General features: G+C 41.7%; 1 protein-coding gene across 4 annotated transcripts in view; it reads right to left on the bottom strand.

Moving 5' to 3' along the window:
* The window catches only part of ESRRB (estrogen related receptor beta), a 122963-nt gene that overhangs the window by 101823 nt on the left and 3997 nt on the right, over nt 1-17143 (bottom strand). The window contains exon 2 of one of the 4 annotated variants that reach the window (XM_039704868.1): nt 15087-15257. The exons of 2 other annotated variants lie outside the window; for them this stretch is intronic. In XM_039704868.1, coding sequence (XP_039560802.1) covers nt 15087-15088 — 2 coding nt within the window. In that variant the 5' untranslated portion in view covers nt 15089-15257. The remainder of the gene's footprint in view (nt 1-15086; nt 15258-17143) is intronic. One more of the 4 variants, XM_039704867.1, reaches the window with a different exon arrangement.

Here is a 17143-nt window from a genome sequence, read left to right as displayed (position 1 = left end):
GGCTGCTGAAAACTCTAAGAGGAAAATCAGTTCTAATTTCTGGCTTTAATATACACTTGAAGGGATGTGAGACAACTGTTCCTTCCTCCCATAACTCCTGCATTGTAGTGAGAGAGTGTGGCACCCCTGCCTTCTGCTAGGTGGAATGACTGTCCTGCTTAGCGTGCACTGAAACAATACACTCCTGTATTGAGAAAGCTAGGCTGCTGCTTCTTCTGCCCCTGAGATGTATCAGACACCTCGGCCACAAAAAAGCTGTGCTTCTGCACCATATTCACATAAAGTAGACAACAGTGGAGCTAAAACTCTGGGGCAAGTGACTACCAGCTATTTAGCCCTAAGGCAAAGAAGTTACAAAGTCACCAAGACAGAGTAAAATATTAAGAAAAAGTAGAGAGGGAGCTGTCCTGAGACATGGAGCTTGAAGCTTAGCAGGTAAGTTATGGTATGCAGCTGGCACATTCCCAAACACGTATCAAGCACAGAGCTGCATGTCCCACTGTTAAATTATCATGGAATACTTATCCCCAGACAAGGAGGCCTGCACATCCCTCAGCAGCAACTCCTGCTGGCTACTTGAACCCTGTGATGATGGACTCCCAAAGTAGTACTGCAAAGCTCTCTGTAGCTGAAAGTTTGGAATGAAAAGCACCTCAGAAGACAAGAAAACCTCCAGGGTTCTCCCAAATTCAGTGTATCTGAGAGATCAAAGCAACTGTTTGGTATATTGTTCAGCCAGACTGCGTGGCCTCAAAAGTCAAAGAAAACACTTTCCAGAAACACAAACAAGTGAGAAGACCCTATCACAGAAACCATCAAGACTGCAAAAATAGCTAGCAGAAAATTCAGCATGGCTACAGCACAATGCTGTCTAACATCTAGAAATTATATTTCTGCTCCTTTTGAGTCAGGCCAATTTTGGCCCAAAGTTCTAGTTGAATTCAGTGATTTCTTCCAGTCAAGAGCTTTAGGCTATTCATGACAGTTACTATACCTCTTCCTTGGTTCCACTTCTAGTGGTGATCCACTTCTAGTGGTTGGTCACAGTCCACCCTAGTTTGTGGTGGCACTCAAGCAAGCAGAGCAGCCTTGTGTCTCCCCTGAGCAGCAGGCAGAGGTCTGAGGTGGTGTCACCCACTGTGGCTCCCCACACAGGCCTGCCTTGCTGCAAGCAGCTCCTTCTCAGTCTGGTTTGTTATGATTAAAAATGCACATCACCCAGCGAGGCCTTGGAGTGGAACTCAGCTGGAAATTGGATCATTAATATTCCTTCTCATGCCCATTGCCACAATTTCTTACCTCTCCACAAGCAATTGCTAACAATGCAACAATTGAGGGTCTCAGGCTAAAAGTGAAGTCAAGACTAAAATGCCCATTGCTACTCCAATTCATCAACCTTTGTCCATTCCCTGGCATCCCATCAAACTTAGGCCAATGTGCTGCATGTCAGCTGTCTTTCAACCCTCTGAACTGCCTTTCCCCAGTTTATCTTCCAAAAGCTTTTAAGATCCATATCATCTTAAACATCAGAAACAGGATTCAAGATTATCCTCATTCCCAAGCAGATGGAAACACAAGGAAAGGAAACAATTAATTCAAAGGATCTATCCACTCCTGTTTTTAATACTTGGTCACCACATTTTCCACACAGTTAAAGTACTCTAAATGGGTTGGAGAGATAAATGCAAAGCAAGGGTAGGAGATATCACATGATGGAGAATCCCACAAATGTACAAAGGGGGATATTTTCTCATCTAGCAGAGTTATCTACAGGAGCTCATATCAATCCTATGTGCTGCCACTGCTGCAACTTATTAACTGGGCAAACTAGGAGATGTGCAAATCCCCCACCGCTGCTAAAATGATCCTTTGAGAAAAAGGATCCAGAAGCATAGAAATGGCGCAGGACACAAAGCAAATGATTGAAATCCCCCATAAGTCTCATTGGATGCACTCCTTGGCCTATTTGAACATACCTTCCTGTATGGTGTTTACATTAGACAGCAAAAAGCACAACACAATCAGGACTACAGCACTGATCATGGAAAAATAAAAATGAATAGGCATGTTTTCTCTTGGGACATTAGCATCATCTCTGTGGACAGTGGTACCAGGCAGAGGAAGTTTGTTCTTGCTGAAATTCCTTCGGCTGTGTGCTGCAGAGTGTGCAAGAGGTTGAACATCTGCTTGAGAAGTGGAGAAACCTGCAGGCCAGCACCTAGCATAAGGCAGCTGGGAAAACATCACTGCTCACTAGAGTCTGGACAATACCACCTATAAATTCTGCTCCAAATAGCTGTTAGTTCTCCATCACCTTACTCAACTACCTCAAAAATATCTCCTCCCTGTAAACATTTTGCATCTTAAGTGGATAAACATTTTGGGACTCAAAGGATCTGTTACATATCACTGAAATGCCCCTCAGGCTGAGGACTTGCTTCATGTCCCTTTTCACAACACAAATACAATACTAATACCTCCAGAATTAAGTGTTCACTAATTATCACAAGGGCATGATTTAATTTTAAACTGCTTCTGCCACACAAAAATTTGCATATTTGGCACTTGCATTTTGATGTCACTGTTTCTTTAGTTATATTTTATGTCAGAAATAATAATTTTCAATGAACAAACTCTGACAGTAAAACACATAGCTTCATTACCAGCAACTTCAGTGCAGAAACATGAATGGTGACCATCTCAGAGTGATGGGCTTCATGAATGTACACAGCAGTATTGGCTCAAAGGAATTCAGAGAAGGAGCTGTCCCATCAGTGAGATGGAATAAGCAAAACCCTGACATACCAATTTGAGATAAGCACCAAGAAATAAAGGAAGAACCAGAGGATCTGAAATTATATGACTGGTCTTACCTATTTATAATATGTACACTTTTCAAAACCAAAATCCTAATAAATTTACTGTGCCACACCACACACATTTCCTTTCAAGGAGGAGGAAGACGCCACCACCACTGCCTGTTCTCTGTGGCAGCTCAGTCAGTTGCTGGCATCTCAGCTTAGCCCTCTGTTCACAGGGGCAGAGTCTTGATGGCTCCTGAAAGCCAACAGAGCTCCAGCAAACACAAATCTGCAGCCCACAGAAAGAGAGGCAAGTCTTACATCCATTAAATATATTTTAAAGAAACAACAGATGAGAACAAAGCTCTGCTATAGGATTTGTCAGCCCTGGACTCCTTTGAAGATATACAACATGCAATATCCACACAAGGATCAGTGACTTCTTGTGAATCCCTGAAAGCCACAAACTGTGGGTAGCTCAGTCATTTAGCCTTCTATCAATGCTTAAGTGTCAGCTTTTCCTACCTGAACTGAGAGGCAGCTCCTGAGTTTTCCTAATCCTCCAAGCCCCAGCCTCCCCAGCATTCTTGAGGCCAACTTACATGCCTTTCTAGACATCCCTCTCTGTGACCATGACAAGGGCAGAGCAGAGGGTGCTCGTGGCAGTCTTGCTCAGGGAGCACTGGCTACCATGCCACAAATTAATTTAACCCTCAATTTATTTAAGGGGGGAGGTAGGCAGAAAAATATTGAAAGGTTTCTTCTTTCCTGCCAATTTTTCCCATCTTCTACCTCAGTTCTGGCTGGATTCCCCCTTCCCCCTGTCCTCAGCTAGCACTGCCAGGCTCAGTCCTCCTCACCCTAACCCCCCCTCCCCAAGGACAAGCAAAGTTATTACAATAATGAATTAGCCAGGCTGCTTACTGCTGCCAGTGGCGAAGGCAATTATCCCACTCCACGTCCCCAGCCACCACTCAGCTCCCTCATAAAGAGAGGCTTTTGGGGCCGCTTTGTGCTTTGATTGGAAATGAAGAGATTGCTAATTAGGGAACCCCTGCTGGGATCGGGCTGGCAGGAACAATGGTGAAACGGACGGAGCACACGTCCATTTACAGAGGGGGGGAGAAGAGAGAAATGTGAGCCCCTCTGTAATGTAGTGCATCCTCTACTCACACCATAAACAACAGGGCAGACAATTTTATAGAGATTTTCACCTTTTAAAGTATGCTAATTTGTTTATAGAAAGCAATAATTTGGTGTGTGTTTGCATAGGTCAAAGCCTGTAGTTTTGTGTACAGTATGCACTGACGCATGCGTGCATGTGTGCATGCGTACACTCTTGAAGAAAACGCCTCTGGAAACAGATGTGGGTATCTACACAGCTGACCATGTCTTTCTTGCTATTCACTGGGAAGCAGGCATCAATCCTGCATTAACAGGGACAGATGCTTAGAAAAGCCTGTTGATGAGTATTAACATGGAATTTTAATGCCTGATTCACAAATCACCAAAGTTGAAAATGACTTACTGAATTAGTCAGTTCACCTGAGGCTTGCCCAGGAACCACTTCCACTGCTTTGTCCAAGAGCTTTAAATGACAAGTGGACCTCCAGGAGGAGAAAATTTCACCATTGACACAATACTTTCTTATACTCATCCTGAAATTTCTTCTTAATTCAATTGCTCTAAATACCCATGGAGGGTCACAGGAGCTAAATTCACTTTTCTCATCTGACAAACTGTGCACCAAATAATTAGAAAAGACCTTCCTCACAGTGCACAAGCACACCTTGATGACTTCACAAAACTGCACCAACAGCCCTCATACACAAAGCATGCTGTGGTGTTGGGCTCTAGTGACTTTTAACTCTTGTCAAAGAAAAAAAATTCTCCCCCAGCATTTCAACATGCAAATCTCACCATTTATAAAATACAACCTGACAACAAAAGCAAATGTCTCACCTTTTTGTGCAAAGCTGATAGAAAGCAGTTGGAACCTATCGTGCATTAGTTGGTTAACTAAGTAATTGCATCAGGGGAACATACAAATACCACGTTAAAACTGAAAATACAGTTTTCAACCATATATTTGACTTGCCATGCAAAAAATTTGTATACTGTTGATAAATGCAATGTATACACTATACACTAAGTGATTTATGTAAACTAAAACAAATTTCAAATTTGAAGATTCAATTTACATTTCAGAATTCCCTTGAAGATACTGAAGCATTTTGAATATACAAGTGTAATATTCCCTGAAAATATTTTCAGTAAAGCACAAGTCTTAACAGAAAGTGATTACTAAAGGCAGAAACACAGCTGAACTGAAAATGACTTTCAAATTCACAGACTATTTGTCCCCGCTGTTTGCTCACCTCTAGTGTTTATATCCTTTCAAACAGTTGTAGGTAGTTTTCACATTCCCTTCTTAGTCATCACTTAGCCAAGCTTCACATATTTAGTTCTTTTGATCTTCCCTCATAAAAACAATCCCTCCAGCTCTGTTATAATTTTTTTTGTTCTTCCCTTACTACCTTCCAAGTTTCCTCTGCATTTTTTTGCTGCTAGTGCCCAGAGCTGAACATCTCAGCAGAACACGCCCTCACTGCTTGCTGGTGTCCTGTGCACACAGCGCAGTCCAGCCTCGCTCAAAGGCCAATGCCTGCAGCCTGCCCACTCTGCTCCCTGGCCTGTCATGCTACACTGCAACACAAATGAGGCTGGTCTGTCACTACCATCCCCCAGACTCTCTCACTCACTTTTCACCAGTGTTCCACTTACCTGATGGGAGTATTTCCCCTCGCATAGGTATGCACTTGGAAAGTAAAGCCCTGTGCTAAAACCATGCTTAAGGTTGTTTTAGGTTGCTGAAAACCCTGTAGTTACCTACTGCATGCATAAAACCTGACCACTTAAAAGCAAGGAAACATCCACCTTGTGACACCAGAAGCCAGCTAGTAATGTGGTGTACAGTGGCAGAGCTCATTTGCTTTCGCTGCAGCTGTACCAGTTTACACCAGCTGAGAAGCTATTTCCATAAGTCTTGCATTGCCCATATCACAAACAATCACAGTCAGAGAAAGTACAAAGAAGGGTATATTTCACTGCAGCAGCTGTTACTCTGATGTATGAGGCCTCTTTACCTTGATTTCACAATCTAAGCTTTTACATGGTAGGGATACAGCTATACTGAATGTACAAGCAATTCAATATTCCTACCAATTGGTGCAGGAATTCTTTAGTAAAGCACTTACCATTGCACTCTTGATAATCAAATTCTTATTTAACAGAAAAGGAATAAAACTCATGGTAAAATTATGGATGGACAGGCCACCTGTATTTGAGACTGATGAATGGGCCTCATTACTACATCCATTCACAGGGTCTGATTTTGACTAGCCTAAATATCCTAGCAAAGGGGAATGAAAGAAAGTGGCCTTCTCATGGCATTATAGCAGGCAGGGCAGGGGGACATGTTGGAAGAAATAATCAAATGTTCTAAAATCCTGAAAGACAGAAGAAAGCCCATTCTGTCTTAGACTGATTCTATTATGCCCTTAGTAACACACTACTGGTTCTGTCCTCATGTACAACTCACTCTCTTTCAGAGCCCAACTTCCTTGAAGTAACTGTATTCTTAATATTCATTCCTGTGTAAAGCTAGGAAATATGAACATAAAAGCACCCAAACCAGGATTTCTTCCCCAAATTCTTCCTGAAGCAACATAACCACATTTTGCCGCATAGAATATGGACAAACCCCAAAGGCTTTGGAGTGTATTGGATTTCTTTCTCTAGTGGATTTAAGTGTAAGATTTTGTATTTTAAATTACCAACAAATCACATCCCTTCCTGCTCTCTGCAGAAGTGTAGATTTTCCCTTAATTTGACACAAATATGTGCTACATTCACAGAGCATAAAACTATATTGTTCCTGCCTATTTGTTTCCTTTAGGAGTTTAACTTTTACAAGTTCAATTGTAGAAAAATGAAGTCCCTCCACTAAAGCTCTTTAATGCATCTCTGTTGCAGAAAGCAGAGATCTTGCCATCCTTCTCAACTGAGCCACATTTGTCCTGCCTCCTCCTTTGTGTAAGCACATGTGTTTGTACAGCTCAGACTGAGGAGCTGGTCTGGATTAAAAATTCCAAAAGGTTGGCTTAATTCAAACTGACCACATGCAGGATTATTGGCAGTCCAGCTGAACACAAATACCTGTACATGGCACATGACATGCAGCAGTTGGGAAAGTTGTGAAACCATTAGTGATGTCAAAGGTTTTTTAAAAGCATTCATATATGGGGTATCTTTCTTGGAAAATGTCCCCATTTGTGTAGATAAATGATGACATGGTTGAGACAGAATGAGATTGAAAGACATAAGTTACTGAACTGAGAAGCATGGTGCTGTCATCTAATACCTGCTTGAAACAAAACCTACCCAATGACAGATCTGAGAAGCATAATAAATTTAATTCCAAGAATAGGCTAAGGGTTGACCTGATCTAATTGTAAGTGGGGGGAAAATTAATCATAGAAAGTTCTTTAATCTAGCTTTAAAAGAATATAAGACAAGATTATTCTTGGTATCTGAAACTAGACAAATTTCACTTAGCTGTAAAGACATTTTTAAACAGCCAGAACCAGCCACCTCACTTGTCATGAGGCATGCTGGTTATTCTATCACAATGTCTCTAAATCAAGGTTGTATGTCTCTCTAGAAGATGTTGTTGTTGAGAAACTGCCCAGACAAGTGCAGGAGTTGCTAGGTGGATTTTAGATTTTAATGCAGTTAGGCCTAAAGCATGAGTGGCATAGGTCTGCCTTAAAAATCTTTTGAGAGTCCTCGTGGTTCTCTAAGAGTTGCAGAAAACAAGACAAGCGTTCCAAGACAGCTTCTGCTTTGCCTAAGCTGTTCACTAAGTGTTTGAGCTGTTTGTCCAGTACTTGTTTGTTCCCAATAAGCAAGTCATACATGGCTTTCACAAGGCAATTTCTTATACATTACAGTAACCCTGCTATGAAAAAACACACATTTTTGCCAGAGTACATATGCTTTATCTACCAGAAAGTATAAAGCATATACAAAGAATGTGTAAAGGCTAAAGGCAAATGTTGTGTAGTGCACAAATCTTAAAACAGGAAAAGTGGTCAGTTAAATTTGTCCATGTCTTAAATTCAATAATCTTTGGGTTGGTTAGAAGTGAAGAAAATGAGATTTAATTTTTTTTAAATCTGCTTTACTGTTTTGAAATTTAGTTCAAGCTTCGTAGAGCAAGTTGCCAATGAGGAAAAAATACTATAAATTCATCACATCATGGTTACAAAAGGGTGAAGAGATCTGGTTGTCAATCAGTCAAGCCCAATACATTTACCTTGTATCAAGGTTTGCTTACACTACTACAGTACTCATTTTCAGTGTGGGTGCATTGAAGTCAAGCTGAGAAATCTGCTGTAACACAAGCTCACAAACAAGAGAGGAAAAACTGTTGTTCCAGTTTCTCACATATTCTGGCTAACTAAACATGTCTCTAGTTTTAACAGACAGAACAAATCCATCATTTCATTCAGACTCTTTCATAGTATTGGGGGAAACACTGTTCTATTCTTCTCCATTACATGTTCATTTAGTACTTTATTGCCTACTGAAGGCTTCTCAAAGGCACACAGTGCTGTTCTCCAGCTCCCTCTGATTTATGTCATTGCAGGCTGTGTTCAAAAACTGATCAAAAACAGATGTTCCCTCTGCAACATCTCTCAAAAATCAACCTTGCTTTCCTACTACAACTGACTGTCCCTTGGCTCTCAGCAAGAAAAAGCTATATTGCCTTTTCTCTAAAGGGATCACACCAGCCTTCTCATCTTTCTGGATGTAGAAGCAAAAATCCTTGATGATACAGTTAATTTTTAGGAAGCCCAAGTCGTACTTAATAATCTGAAAAGCTACACTAGCACAGCTTGGGGGAAGACAAGACAGCAACCATCAAAGTAATTTGTGGTCTCAGTTTCAAGTACCTGACTGAAGAAGCAATTCCTGAATCCTGGCAGATGCAGACTTCCCCTATAGAGCTCCAGTGATGCACCCATTTGGGCTGCAGCAAGGCTGGCCCAGACCACACATGCAGGGCTTGCCAGGTGGTAGCCTTTTGAGAAGGTCCTTGTCCAGGCTTGGGACAGAATGTCCCCCTACACACAAAGAGCTGCTACCTTTCACTGATCTTGAACACAGGTTTAAAACAGAGAAAGGAGTCACTAAACTCAAAGAGTAAAACATTCTAATAGAACCACAATGAAGATTATACAGCAGTTCCAGAGACTGATGCAAGGTTGTAACAGGGGGCAAAAAACCAACCCTATAGAGTCCACTGGAGGCAAAAAGCATTTAGAGAAAGGACTTAAAGCCAGAAAGTATCAGAGTGTAAACAGTGAGGCAGGAACTGGGAAACATGACAGAACAAGGGAGAAAAAAAATTAGAAAATTGTTTCAACTGTATAACCATTTTCTATTGTAGTAGAAGGAATTTACCTGTGCAACTGTCATCCCAGAAGTGAAAGAAAGTAAATCAAAGAGAAGAAAAAGAATGGAATAACCCAAGAAGCTTTTCCACCTCTGACTGTTGTGATCTCACAACCTGGAGTAATTGGTAACTTAGGAGATTTGTAGCTACTATCACAAAACACACACAGAAAACAGAGGACCAACATCTCCCCACCAAATGAGTGGTATGGTATGGTAAGAAACAGTTTTCCATGCTTGGAGGAGGTTTTAGGCGTCCCCTTTAAGGGACATTTAAGTACGGGACTATTTTTTCTTCCCTAATGATAGGAGAAGGAAGTGAAGGAGGTCAGAGTCCTATAGCTCTCTGTACACTCCCTATGGTCTAGTTTAGGAGACTTAAAAGGATTCAGATTAACTGGGGTGGCTTTGTTGATTACACACAGAGAGGAAAATGACCCCATGTGGTAAGTGTTTCCAGGACAGCTGCTCCGTTGGTGAAACACTGCTGCATTCCAGAAATAAACTCCTACAGTCAAATTAGCAGCTCGAGTCCTCTCCACAGAAATGTGCCTTTACTAAAGTTGCAGCGTTTCCCAGATGAATGGGAAACCAGCAGCATAAATTCCTGCTTAGCTCCGCTTTTAAATAGAAAATGATACAAAAATATGTTTGTACAATATCAAATCATTCTTCATAGTCACATAATTGCCCCACATTATTGATGAGCTCAGAAAAAAAAAAAAAGAAGTTTGGAATATTTCTGGGTGGGTTGAAGAGCTAAACCTAGCATGGTTCCCCAGCACTTCAGGCCCGTCACAAGTTTTCCAGGTCTGAGGGCTTATCAAGACTTCAATGGGAAAGATTTTGGGTTGATTCCCATGTACATCAGTACCTAGCAGTGCAAAGTACTGAAATATGCAAAAGATTATAATCTACATGTGAAGCAGGATGGGAAGCACTGCTGTCCCTTGCCTGGCCTCCTCTAGCTCCCAAAAAGTAATGCACAGCTGTCCTCTCATCACAGAGGTGAATTCTGGCCCATGAAAGTAAATGTGCTCAGAAGGCTGAAGTCATTTCACATCTTACTGAAAACATACAGCAGCAAAATTACATGAGACTACATGAGCTTCCAAGCTTACACAGGTTTACAATTACAAATTTACAGATGGCAGCTTTGGTAAAGGCCCAAGAAATCCTGGGGGGAAAAAAAAAGCCAAAACACTAAACCACAGTTTTCAGCAAATAAGAGGGCACATCTTCAGTACTCTGGGCTCACAGGATAGATGTTGTACAAGAAGCATGCTCCACCATATAAACACTGAGTGCAAGATGTTTGTGGTCCTTCCTCTTTCTCATACTGTACTCTCATCTTAAAAGCAAAATATCTTCATGTTCTCCAATTTCCCTCCTCTGTCAGGTAAAACCTGGGAAGGTGTTCCCATGTGCTGCACTGCAGATAGAAGGTATAGAGGGCATATCACTCCCTCTCACTCACAGATGGGAAAGTGGAAGCCAGAAGCTATTGACAAAGTTACAAGGAACAAGTACCAGCAAGACGAGGGCCCTGCTGGCTGTTCTAAGGTAGTGACCATTTACTTCAAGAAACCTTTGCCAGCTGATGATACAGCAATGCAAAGCTCCTCTGCCTCAACACGCCGCCAAACCAAAAGCCATCAGGTGACTAAACCTTCTGCAGGGCTCAGCATTACAGAGCAAACGATGTGATACATGGAAACAAACTCCCAGCTGCTGCATAATGTGGCCTTGAACATAAATACCTGAAAGGGTCCTCCAACCCACTGCCTCTTTCCCTTTGGGCCTAACTTCTGCCCTGAAAATGCTACCTCAAGAACCATGCAGTCAGAGGGAAGGAACACAGTACCATACAGAAAGGGTAAAGTCAGGAAGAATAGTTTCTGCTTAGCTCAGTCTTGCTCCATGGCTGCAATCTTCTCTTCACTGCCACTTTTAAATTGGTATAGCTTTTCTATCCTAGGGACTTTAGCAGCTTTAGAAACACTACCTATAGCAGGAGAAAAACATTCAGGGTAAGAAAGATTGGATATCCCAAAATGTAGATTCTACATATCTGTAACAGAGTATCATGTAAACAACTAACTGCAGAAAGTGACAACACTGAATCAGTTGCAAGAAAAGTTATTAGCAGAGCTACACCAGGTGAAGTTAAGATGTCACTTTGTCCCATAGTCTACCTCTGATATCAAATACTAACACGTGCTCAGGGAAAGACTATAAGAAAGGAGAGTTTTCCCCTGTTTTAACCTCGTTGGACCTTTGCAGACCTCATAACCACTATGTTGGCAGCCTGTGGCTTAGGTAGGTCTCTCCAGAACATAACATGTACTTGCCCCTGTTGAGTCCATATGTCCAAATGCCTTTATGGGCATATATTTTTGAATCCATCCATAACTTTGTCACTGAATGACACAGAAAAAAACCCAAGGCTAATTTTATGTAATTTTATTTTCTAACTTTATTTGTTTTATTTAAAGCACTTCTTTATAAAGAGAAAGATGACTCCCTCATTGAAAAAATAAGGAAAAGACATGTATGAAAAGATACTGAGAACATGTAGCAGAGCTCTCTTCTCAGCTAAGAAAGTGGAAGTGCTAATTTTGCAAAGCAAAGAATTAGGCAAGTATTACACAGGAAAATACAGGCCTGTGCTCTTTTTGGTATCTTTTTGTTAAGTCTGTATCAAGCAAAGTCACCTGTACTCCCAAGAGGCCACACTTTCAGCAATATATTACCACAAATTCCTGTCTCCATTGCCCTCATCTTTCCTTTAGCCACAGGACTTCCTGACTGATGCTACCCCTAGTAGTCTCTTGTTTTGAATCAAATTGGAAGCTCTTTCAGACAGAAGCTGTCTCATGGCTAAATGCAGCAGCCCCAGCTGTAGGGAATGTGTCATGATGCAAACAACAAGAGCAAAACAGAAGCAACATCCAAAGCTGCCAGTAGAACTTGTCACTATAGTCTGAGAACTAGTTGAGAAGTAGAACAGTCACAGCATGAGATTTATTAAGTAGATAATAGTTTTACATAACATAACATATGATGTTGCATACTATATTAAATTCATTATTTTGAGCCTTGAATGTTCAGCTACTGATCAAGTCCCAAAAGAAACATAATTATATATTCTATTATGCATTGGTGGTTATTAATATCATATCTTTTTTTAAAGAATATAGCTGGCATTACTTTTTAGTTGTTCCCTGAAATCTTGTGGCATAGACACTTTTCTTCTTAAAAAAAAAAACCTGCAATTTTTCTCATCATCTTGTTTCACATAGTTGAGATGTAAAGTCAAACATCAAGTGCTGCAATGAAGTTGTTGGCAACATCAAAGAGGATGAAGTATAGGAATTATATGTAGGGTAATTAATTGGCTCTATTTTATTTGCATATCTCTATATATAAGCTGGCCTGACTCAACAAAGAAGTGTTTCACAATAGCCTTTTGGCCCTCATAGCTTTGTGCAAGGTTTTGCAATGCGCTCCAAGTGGCCCCAAGATTTCTTGGTCTTCTGACCTTGCTATGGGAAGCTGCAGAGACCTGCCCGAGATTCCTCAAAACACAGCACACCCAAAAAAGAGAAATGGTGCAAGGCCTGTTGAAGTACAAAGCAGAGACAAAAGGATATAGGGAGCATCATGAGCAATCTGCTCATTTATTTGTACAGGCAAGAGTCCAAAACTTGTAGTTACCAGCAGTGGTCCAGCTAACAGTGTGAGCCAGCCCAGTTCATCAACTGCTTGCAACCAATGCCTCAGGGGCAACAGTCCAAGGGCTTCCCCAGCCCACGCTGCTACTGGACAGCTGAGAGCCCAGACACAGTCAGGGCCCCCACTTCTCGCAGGCCCATGGCTGTAGAAGCACCCAACAGATGCTCAGAGCTGGCATTCTGCAGTGCTGTGCTCCTTGAACAAGTTTTGTGCACACACAGGGGTGGTGTAGCTGAGTAGCTGAAAGCACTGCTCCTCCAGCAGCCCCTGCAGCAGGTGGGTGTTTCTCCTTCTGCCACCCTGAGGCCAGAAAAAATACCTGACTTCTCTGGGCATGTTTGGTGCTTCAGTGCAAAGAAGGTGGGATGTTTCATCATCCACTTCCCATCAGGCCACACAAGTGGGCTGGCTCCCGGCTAGGAGGTGGCATTGGGATCACAGCATAAAAAGCATTTGGACCACCCTGGTTCAACAAGTTGGTCAAGCAAGACCACCTGAGTGGTGACTGCAAGTTGACCAGAGAGGTGAAGGGAAGGAAAGGGGTGGGAGAGATGGATATCCTGTGACACAACAGCCTGAAACATGGTAGAATCACACAACAATTTGGTTTGGAAAGGACCTGAAAGACCATCTACCAATGCTTTAGAGCAAGACACTGCCAGCAAAGACTCAGCATGGCATTTCACTAGCTACCATTTGCAGCCGATCTCCATTAAGCACTATAAAATACAAACATGTTTTGAGCTACCTCTGCTCACCCACCTCTCCCTGGAAGCAGACGGACAAGTGGCAAACTCAACATGTCTGGCATGGGTTTTTTCTGGAATGAGTTAGCAACAGTGCAGCTCTTCCTTTGCACTATCCTAGGTAAACAGAGGTTGTTGCTGGTACAAAGTGCCTCAAAGTGGCAGGAACAGCATTATCACTTCAGTGCTGTTTCCTGAAGGATCAATAAGCCAAGACAATCAATTCTTCTGGCTAGTCCTTATTCCCCAGGAGAAGCTGTGACTCTCATCCCCCGTCATTTAACTGTTCACAAACATAGCAGCAGCCCCATTAATTCTGTCCTCCTTAAACACACATTTCCCAAACTCATGTGCCAGGAGAGATTACAGAGCTAGAACTGCTGTATCCAGGTCAACATGGTATTACCAAGAGGTATGGCCCATCACTTCAGCACAGTAGTAACATGTCTATAAATACTTGGAGCACATGAAGGCATCATCACAACGGATTTCTTTGTACAGGACAGAGAGCCCAAAGAAACTGTAGCTCTCTATCCCCAACTACTTCTCTGTGCAGGGAGTGTAAGGCAGAGCACCAGCTGACATTCACTCTCATGCCATACTGCATAGGCAGTAGATGGCATGTACAGTCATTACAGAGAGTCACAAGAGCAGAGCCTATTTAGAGCCACACAAAAGTGAGGTTCAATCCTATGTAGCAAAAAAAGTAAGAAGGATGGGAAGAAAGGTCAGGAAAAATGGAAGAATCTTGTGATTATCTGCAATGTGAAAAAGAGAATAGAGATTATGGGGGGCAAAACAGGACCATACTCAAAGCCTGCGGTAACACAAAGCATTTTGCTGGGATCATGCAATTTTTCACAGAGAATCAAGAATGGGGAAGCAGGAACCCAGTTAAGAGATGGGCAAAAGACATCTCATCAGTGAAAAAGCTCACCTTAACTGAACAGGGAGCCTGTTAGAGCTCGAATGGAAGAACAGCAGTGATACAAACAGCTTGGTCTAAAGACTGGCATGAGCATGCTTAAAGCTGTACACAGCAGTTTCCACCTAAAAAGCAATGGGAATTAAGATAGGCTCCTTGAATTTCTTTCTGAGCGTTAGAGAGGATGCTGATGCAAGTAATCTCTTCCTAGCCAAAGCTGCACTCAGAAAATCCTTGTCTCCCTCTCCCATGCAAAGATAGCATTCACCAATATTTATAACTTGAGCATTACCACACTCTCAGTGCTACAGACTGTAGATAAAAAAAAAAAAAAAGTATCACTGAGAAAATCCTACTCACATGAGCTCTTCACCAATCTACTTGAGTTGACATCCCCAGCAGGGAAAGGCTGGAACCCCCTGTACCAGGCCATGGGGACCTGATCCAACAGGAAAGAATTTCTGATTTAAAGGGAAGAAGTAGAAAAATCTGCCAGTGACAATAACTGCAATTTTAAAAAGTCCAAGAAGCCTGTGGGGAAAAAAAAAAAAAAGCCTAAGGATTAATAAAAAAGCACACAAAAAGAAAGGAAAGCCTAGTAACAGACATACCCTCTTCTCACCTGGAAAGTTACCCTTTAGGTCCTGTGAGCTTTAGGGGGATGTGAATTAAATGTCTGGTTTAGTACATGGCTACCAGTTGTTTGTTCAGGCCTACTACAGAGAAGTGATCACAGAAGACTGGGGGAAGAACTTGTGGAGTACATTTCCTGCTGATCCAGCAAACACAATTACGCAGAAAAAGAGAATCCATTCTGAGAGCAGCGTGAAACTCTTGTGAGCAGGATCATTCGCATCTCACATGGTTGAGGCAAAGGAAAGGGCAGCAACTCCTTAATGAATAAAAATAGCCACTTATGCTTCCTTCTCATATATGCTGGGTATATGCTCTCCAGTTTCCAAACAGCAAGATTTAGTTGCAAGATTCATCCCTCCAAAAAAAAGTAATTTCACCTAAAGTTGCAGCACTTTTTCTAGAGATTTTCAAGAGTGCTTTGAAGAGACTTTAAAACTGTTGTTACTTTGAAGCCATAATGTCAACTAAACTATATGTTTTATTTAGACCTGCAGTATTTCCTTCCTTGACATTCTATACTACTATATTTTTTTAAGTAGTTGTAGCATGCAAGAACACAGTAGCTTTCTCGGGAAAGTTGAAGAACACTTTTCAGTTTCCCGGTTGTTCATAAAATGTATATATGCCAGGCAAAGCCTCGAAATGCAGCCACCTTCAAGGTAAACAGAAGCAAGTCATTCATAAGATTCAGCACAGCACTGGAAAGGACAAAAAGAGGAGAAGGAAGTGTATTTTGCCTGAAAGGTCAGCAGGGAAAATATAAGTATAAACTGGCCACAGCAGAATAGTGCAGGAGAGGAAAGGTTGAGGCAAAAAGAAAAGAAACTGTAACAGGAAAGGGAAGGCAGGAAAAAAAACGTTACACATTTTCAGCTCAGCCACAGAAAGCTTTTGTTTCAAAGTGATCTGCCATATATTCCAATGATTAGAGGGAAAGAACACAATTAATATGTATTTCAAATGCATTTAATAAAGTACACTCTAGCTGATGGTGCTCTCCTCAGCAGGTCCAGGCACAGAGCACAAAAAGAAAGGGGCCTCAGGCATTCTCATCAGGTCGCAGTTTTAAATAATTTTAAAACTAGGGCAAGATGCCAAATCTTACCTCAAGGTGCTACATCCAGATAGACATGTCAGCAAAAATGCCAAGTTTGGTGCATACAGGATGACCATTGATACACATGGCTCCAGACGAAACAGTGACTTACTTTTTTAGCCAGGATTTACCACTTTTGGGCAATAAACCTGGAGCCTCATCTCAGCAAGGGTCACTAAGACTAAACTCAGACCTAGTGTATAGGACAGCACCACTGAATGTTACACGAGAAGTAAATTAGTCTTCTATTTCCTAGTTATGCCAAAATCAGAAAACCTTATTGGTGGCTAGTACAAAATGTATTAAAAAACCTGCAACCAAACAAACCAAAACCCCTACCAAACAACAAGAACAATAAAGTGAAGGGGGGCAACTCGTGTTCCCAGAACAAACCCTGTTGTTTTCAACTGTGCACCTATGTCAGTGATTCACAGTTTTTCCCATGGGCAAATCAGCCATGTGGGATTTATATAGAATTGTTCTTTGCAGATCTTGGAGTTATTTTGATGGCAGTCACATATCATTTTACAAACAGGGAAACTGAGGAACACAGAGATATGACTTGGCCATGTGTCAGAAAACAACAGGTTTCTATGCTCATTCCTTTCCAAGACCTCTTTTCAGAAGAGAGGCAGGATCATGGCACAGTCTTGATTTTGTGCAGTTCACCTGCTGCAGACAAATT

Source organism: Passer montanus, unplaced genomic scaffold, assembly GCF_014805655.1.
Source record: "Passer montanus isolate IOZ18808 unplaced genomic scaffold, ASM1480565v1 scaffold18, whole genome shotgun sequence".
NCBI classification, from domain to species: domain Eukaryota; kingdom Metazoa; phylum Chordata; class Aves; order Passeriformes; family Passeridae; genus Passer; species Passer montanus.
This window is presented reverse-complemented; position numbering and strand designations above follow the sequence as displayed.